Source organism: Punica granatum, chromosome 6 (assembly GCF_007655135.1).
Source record: "Punica granatum isolate Tunisia-2019 chromosome 6, ASM765513v2, whole genome shotgun sequence".
NCBI classification, from domain to species: Eukaryota; Viridiplantae; Streptophyta; class Magnoliopsida; order Myrtales; family Lythraceae; genus Punica; species Punica granatum.
Genome location: NC_045132.1, coordinates 14,590,608 through 14,598,120, shown reverse-complemented (window position 1 = coordinate 14,598,120; position 7,513 = coordinate 14,590,608). Strand labels below are relative to the sequence as shown.

Genomic DNA, 7,513 nt, shown 5'->3' with positions numbered 1-7,513 from the left:
CTCACTCGTGTGATTGATCCACTCGGCACATGCATGTCTCCAAGTTATGGTGCATCAGCTCTATCTTAAAGTGCCCGATTTTCATGCTCTTGTGCATCAGCCTCATCATCATGCCCCGATCATCATCATCATTGAAAAAGGTGTTCTTGATATCTAGTTGATGAATATCCTAATATGAGGGGAAGGCTAAAGGCAAGACAAGACATATTGTAAAGGGTTTGACCCCGGGATTGAAGGTCATATGATAATCAATACCTGTTTATATCCTTGTGAGACTAAGCGTGCATTATACTGGAGCTATCAACCCTATACTTAATCTTGTATAGTCAAGTGCTTCCAACCACATTCATTTTATTGTTCGATGGAACCAAGCTCCAAGTGTAGTCCTAGAGGATCCTTAACTAACTCAGAATAGCACATAGCTATGTTTTGTGACTAAGGAAGGAGAGGTGGCAATTAAGGACCCTTTATTAGTTTTCTCAAAACCATATTTTGAACGAGTAATCATGTGATGGGAGGACGTGGAAGGCCATTGGTTAGATGAGGGAAGAGATGAAGATAAACCATAAGGAATAGCATTAGAAGAAGTTGGATGTGGTGCACCACGTGTAGGGCCGGATGGCGCCACAATACAGACAATTGGTGTTGCGGCACCATCCAAGAAGCTTTGCAGCACGGTTGCTTTTGTGTAAGTCGGCGCCGTAACACTGATAGTTGGTAATAGTGTTGCTAGAGAGGCCAGCGATTGTATTATTGAAGGAAGAGTCATTCAATATAATGGTTTGGGAGAAAGGGAGAAAAGAAAGGACTAGGACTAGGGTCAACTCTAATACCATATACAAATGAGAGGTCGTGACCCAATTGGGTCGGCTTTGGAAGTATTTATTAAGGTAAATAACACCATATATCATGATTTCTAAAATAATTTTACCATAAATCATATTTTCAATAATTTTCACAGTACGCCACGATTTTTAAATTTTTACCACACATCATATCGTTACTTTTCCGTCCAAAATTGGATTGGATGGTAACGTCATGACATTTTCGTGGATAATTTTGCACAAAAGAACATTTGAGGGATTTAAAATGTAATAAAACCAAAAATGTAAAAGAGAAAAAGGAGAGGAAAGGGCTGATAGGGGGGAGAGGTCGGGGGAGCCCCATCGCCTACCCAACCCTCAATTGGGGCTGCTGGCCGGCTCTTGGCCGACGCAGGCGACCTTCACCGACCAACTAACCCCCAGATGGGGTTGCCAACTGTGGATGGCTGAAGGCCCCTCCCCTCCTAATCGACACCTTCCTTTTTTAAAAAATTTTACATTTTTAATTTTATCTTGTTTTAAATCTCTCAAGTTTTCTTTTGTGCAAAGTTGTCCTTAAAAATGTCGTAACGTGACAATTCAATCCAATTGTTTTTGTTTGGTATACGGAATCGATTTCCAATTCCCTTTTATAGGGGAACTGATTCCCTTCCATTCCCTGAGGGACCCCATGAAATGAGAGGGGCAATGAAAAATATTTTTGTCTTTTAATTATATATTTTAACAAAGTTTTTACCATCGTATTTTGCTTTGGTCGATCACTTTTTCCTCAATCTTGTTTGAGTAAATAATAAAAAAAATCCCGTTAAATAACTAAATTAAAAAAAATCTAAGTTTTATTCTAAATTTTGTTTTGTAGTAAAAAAATACATGTTTTCAAAATTAACTTAGAAATGATATTCCGTTACAAATTCCGTTAAGTTGTATATGTAGACGGTTAACTCTAACTTTATGGGACCCATTGATTTACACATAACCCCATTTATTCTTCTTCTTCCTCTTCTTTGTTCCTTCTCCTTTCACGGAGAAAGTCTTCTATGCAACGGGGTTACCATGTCATCGATGGCGTGGTAACACCATTGCATAGGAGACTTTCTCCCATATCAATCGACCCATAGGAGCCCAACCCATGGTACTATGCTCCTATTCTTTCTCTTGAGCATCTCTTTTCAAGCCTCAATGGACCAACCCGTACTAAACAACTTGGGGTTCTCTTTTTAACTTCTCAATTTTCGGGGATCATTGCACTTATGGGGGAGCAATGCCAATCATCGCGTCACATTGGATATCACTAGGGCCTCTTCACAAGATGCTTCACTTAGATCAAGCTCAAGCTCATCGTTCGACTCTCAACCGTTGTGCTTGCGGGGGAGTATTGGAGAGAATCACAGAATATCAAGAGAATCAAGAAATATTGAAGAGTATTTGAGAGAATCAAGAGATATCGAAAAATAGTTGAATTAATATTATTTTAAGATATTGTATAATCTTTGACATCTTTCCATATTTGTTGTATCGGGGCTACTGTGTATATGAGCACCTCCACAGTATTCGGTGCCGGAGACATTTCATCAATCTCTCTCATTTCTAGAATAATATATAATACTATTTTTTTATTAAAAAATTATCCAATAAAACTATGAAGAACAAAATTACAAGATAACAAGAAGTAACTAAATTTATATGAGATTATTACTGTCATAAAACATTACAAAAAGTATTATATTATAAAATATATATAATTGCACACAAAATGAACAAAAATATAATAGAGATAGTCATATTTAAAATGTATGAGAGTATATCGATCATGAGTGAAATGGATTGGAGTGAGTTATTGTGAAAAATGAGTAAAAAGAAGATGGTGTACAAAATGAATTTTACTACGGCCTATTTATGGTACTTTAATAATTAAATTTTTGAAAGCATTTTTTATCTTTAGTAAAAATTTTAATTTATTGAGAAAATTTTTATATTTTAAGAAAAAATTGTTAAATTATATCTCCAAATACAAATAACATAGATGAATACTTAGAAATCGTTGAATCGAATATAACCAAATTCATTTAATTTAAATCAATAAATACATGAATTTTTATGAATTTATTAAGTTTTACACTTGAAAAATCGCACAACAGTGAACTCATAAGTTTTAAAATTACTTATCTGTGGTGCAGCCACATCTTTTTTTTTTTTTTTTTTTTGAGGTTACATTCAATTAATGGACGTTCTGAGAAAGGAGTCCTTTTGCCCTGGTAAATCATCTTAAACCCAAATTCATTCATTTCGCGATCAAAATCATTGAATCACTGCCACACATGAAAACGCACAGCATCGACAAGTAAATCCCAATTTCAGCCTATATATACGCTTTTAAGTATTATATAATTATGATTTAACAATTTCAGTCTTCGATATCTTGCTTTATTATTGTACCCATCCGTCCTTGTAGGACTACTACTGTATATGAATACTCACTTTAAAACGGAAGCAACGAGAGCGTCACCGCGTATCGTGACATGATGACACAAACTCCACCTCGCAACAAGAAGGAAAATAAAATATAAAAAATAACAATGTGAAGAAAGTTGCGTCAACAAAGTACAAATGAGAAGTGGTATGACTACGGGCACTTACCTAAAAGTTGAACTAATTCCGTGTCACGGAATTGTCTTTCCGTACTGCGCTCTTTAATTACACCTGATAATTGTCATTGATTAATTGGTTAAAGGCTTTCTTTTCTCTCTATTTCCTAATTATTTATATGTGTATAATAATTGGGTTAGGTCACTTTTGTTGCTTTCATGTCATTAAATTGTATAGTGGGTGTAGTCATTTTCCCCACTCAAACTGGGGCAGGAGGCCACAAATCTCATTTGATAGGATCTCTTTTGACTATATGCCTGCAATACGTTAATTAAGTGCTAGGCTTCAATTTTATTTCCCAAAAAAGATAGGAATCCCATTTTATTAACCAGTGTATATCAGGAAATTTGGTAGAGCAACCAATTATATGGTGCAATTAGTTTTTTGAACGGTTAGATTTCAATTACTGGTAAATAAGTAAATGATTTATTGATTATCAAAAAACTAATTGCACCATATAACTGATTGCACACAACTGTGTTCTCAATTGCTTCAATAGAAGAGGAGAAGATTGGCTTATTTCGATTTCCCTTCTTCTTATGGTATGGACTTGAATTCCATGCTCTCCGAATAATTAATGGCACCCTATCTTTTGCTGTATTTAATAATCTTTCCACCCAAAAAAAAATCAAAACCTAGCGGGGACGAGAAATAAGAATGCAGTGTAGTACCACACGTTCTTATATGAAATCAAGAGATTTTGGGTTCGATTTTTGTTAGTGAAACTTTCAGTACCCTTTTATACATAGAGCTTCCCTATGTACCAAATACATTTGCAATTGTAACTCCCCACTGTACTAATGAAATCAACTATAGTTATTGCAACTATATAAGCGTTCGTTCGCTCTACTGCTTGTTTATGTTAAAGCATAGGGCAAGGGAAATTGTCAAGCTAAGGTGGTCCTTAAAGTTTGACACAGCCGCCAGTTTGATCCTAAAGAAATTTTATAATCAAAATCGTCTCGGAACTTCAATTTCGTCTATCAAAATAGCCAGAAGTCAAATTGAAGTAATGGAAATCTGACGTTGCAGCTAACGTGGAGTGACACCATCACTTAACTGTTTCGCATAATCCGAGTTACCACTGCAAACACAGATGGTAGCATGGAGGGTGACACAGCTCAATAGTATAGTATTGCAGACATGTAAATCATGCAGTGACACTCTAATAAGCTTTACCAGACGTATTAATCATGGACTCAGTCACATTAAAGTGATAAATTTTCTTAAAGTTCCAAAACAAAGTATAGTTTTATTAACATAGAATTTACAGTATATGAGAAATTGAAACAAGCATCGTTTACTATTTGGTAATTGAGACTGGAAATGTTAATTCTTCCACTGAAAATATTATATTTGTTTGCCTTGATCTTTTCAGTAGACATTGCAAGCGAAAAAAAATAAAGAGCTCTAGCAAATGAGTTAGCGAAAGCAAAAATTATTTGGACGGAATTACAGACCATCAGTGCGTCAAATACACACTAAGCCAATAGTTAACCGTAATTATCACAGCAGCAGAGGCCCATAATAGTTCGATATGAACATCATGAAGTCCCCTTAGCAGATACATATTATACGGCGTACATATACTTTTACAAGTCACGCCATCTGTTGTTTGTAATCTTAATAATTATGCTTGATTGTCATTTTGCCACCCAAAATAAATGGCAACTGCTTACTTACCCTGGTCACTAGTTGCATCAATTACTAATATTATCGAATGGATTTACTATAAAGCTCGGAATCTGGCGAGTTTGCCAAGTTCCTCGACCTCTTTACCCAATTCCTCCACCTTCTCGACTATTTCCGTGAGCAAGAACACGAAGCTCACCACAGCCAGTTCCTCATCCTTCTGTAATGCTCCAACTTGAGCTGTGAGCAGTGTCAGTTCGACTCTTACCGCCTTTAACTTGGGCAAGACCTCTGGGCCTCCTTGGAACTTTTTCATCTTCATGATGCTCTCTCTGAGCTCATTTAGAGCCCAAGACAGCGTTGACACGACAGCTCTGCATGGTTCTCTCATTGGCTCCCGTAGATCCTTCGTGGGCTAATAGTATACATCAAAATTAATCAAGCTTATTTACCGAAGAGAAAAAAAGACTTAGCTGAATAGACCTCGGAAGTCGAAGTATCACTCAGACGATATGGAAACATTAGATTTCACCTGTCTTGGAGATTCGAGGCAGCTTCTTAGTGAAACAACGGTTACAGCAAGCTCTCTAAGATTCTCCCCGATCTGTAGATACTTGTTCCATGGATATGAGAAACCGAATTTACCATGCCATGGTTCCCACCTTGCGAAATTAGCCTAAAAATGCATCAGCAAGTTCATCAATAAGCTGTGATTACACCCAAAGAAAGTTGAATCGAACATATCAAAATGGGAGTTCAGAACTATTGCTCACTAGCATCTCGTCCTTAGATTTCGAATGCAGAACACTCTTGCAATTCTTGCAGCTATTGCTTCCCTGTTTTTCCTTATCACTTCCCGACATGAAGTACTCCTCCAAGCATCCTTATGAAAAACAATTGAAGAAACTTATGGTTAATTGCTGATAGGAGAGAAAGCAGGCGCCGCATGAATGATGAAATCCTAGAGAGGAAGACGAGGAATCTGATTGACTTGGTACCTTCAATGGAGGAAGCAACATGTTCTAATTTGGTGGCCATAGAAACATGAAGTTCGTCACTTGCCCAATTAGGGAACACAAGCAAGCTCGTGAAGATGCATATACCGAATCCCATCCCAATTGTAGCGAGACGCTGCCGAGCAACATCCATGACCTGCTCTGCCCTCAAACCGGACACCACTACCAGAGTAAAGGTGAGGATGAATATCATGGACCCATAATCGTATCTTATCTTAATGCTTGGAATTAGCCGAGAATACGTTGCAGCTGCCCCTGCAATTCAAGGTTCATATATATTATAAGTAATCATGAACTTCAAATCAATGTCGTAATGGTCAGAATAACTCGAACCATAAAACTGGGTTTAGCTTCAGCTGTTTTCTAGTTTTGTGCTGTATTTCTCATCTACTGCCTCAAGTAAAATCTATGTTGCGTGATATTATATCGTACAAAAGGCCTAATACAAAGGCATCTTACCAAATATAAATATAGATATGCCCACCAAAACTGAATTTCCGACTCCACCAATTTGTTGAGCAAGAACAGCAGCAATGCACCCTAAGGCACCTCCTAGTATCGTCCCAATACCACGATTTATCCCCTTGCTGAGTGTGGCACCTACAGGAAATTTACAAGTTCACACCGTTATAATCTGTATATGCCCGTTACATTAAACACAAAAGGATAGACATAAATGAATGATTTAAGTTGCAAACCAGCAAAAAACTCGAAGAGGACCACGACCGTCATGATTGCCCACATAGCATTCTTGCCAACTTCATTGTACAGTGGATCAACGAGATAGAGGAGTGAAACTAGGACAAGGGCTATCCCAACCTTTATACTATGAATCACCTTCCTCATATCATACTTGCTTCTCCCCTCTCTAACAAAACCAACAGAAGCTACATAGGACCGGAAGCTTTTCTTAGGTTCTGAAGCAACGTCATCCCTTTTACTTTCCTGAATAGGTATCACGACTGAACCCATTGCCAATCAAGTCTTGCCGAGCCCTTCTCTTTCTCTGTCTTACTCGGGCTCGATATCTGATTGCTTCTAGTGCATGGGAAGGTCGAGAAGGTAGCAAAGAATTTATACACATAGCAATTGCATATGGCAAAAGGCAAGTTAGATCAAACTCCAATGTGGACATAGGAAATGTGGGGAAGTTTCTCTTCTCGTCACCACTGGAATGGCTATATAAGAGGAAACATGCAACACTCAAACTTACCACGGCATCCTCTCTTTTTTACCTAAAAAGGATTCAGATTAGGTTGTTCCTGGTGGAACACATTCAAGCAGCACGAATTAGTGAACACTATCTATCCTCTCTAATATATATAGCTTGGTGGAGGACGATATTTTCGCGACATCGGGTCCTTGTTGCCTCCCATACGAATAGCATTGTCGAAG

At 37.5% G+C, this 7,513-nt stretch overlaps 1 protein-coding gene across 1 annotated transcript; it reads right to left on the bottom strand.

Moving 5' to 3' along the window:
• Window positions 1–4,811: 4,811 nt before the first annotated feature.
• On the bottom strand, window positions 4,812–7,294 carry LOC116211711 (aluminum-activated malate transporter 8-like). Its single transcript, XM_031546201.1, has 6 exons — window positions 6,817–7,294; window positions 6,578–6,718; window positions 6,101–6,373; window positions 5,876–5,985; window positions 5,635–5,778; window positions 4,812–5,517 (listed from the first exon to the last, which is right to left on the bottom strand). The coding sequence occupies exons 1-6, from the start codon at window positions 7,088–7,090 to the stop codon at window positions 5,200–5,202; spliced, it is 1,260 nt and encodes a 419-aa protein (XP_031402061.1). The 5' UTR covers window positions 7,091–7,294; the 3' UTR covers window positions 4,812–5,199.
• Between the last annotated feature and the right edge of the window lie 219 nt (window positions 7,295–7,513).

Bases quoted from the DNA above. Each gene is read 5' to 3' on its own strand.
- LOC116211711 (XM_031546201.1), bottom strand. From the start codon at position 7,090: ATGGGTTCAGTCGTGATACCTATTCAGGAAAGTAAAAGGGATGACGTT. The intron at 5,779-5,875 runs GTGAGCAATAGT...ATGCATTTTTAG, and splicing joins AATCTAAGGACGAGATGCTA to GCTAATTTCGCAAGGTGGGA. The intron at 5,518-5,634 runs GTGAAATCTAAT...GTATACTATTAG, and splicing joins GCCTCGAATCTCCAAGACAG to CCCACGAAGGATCTACGGGA.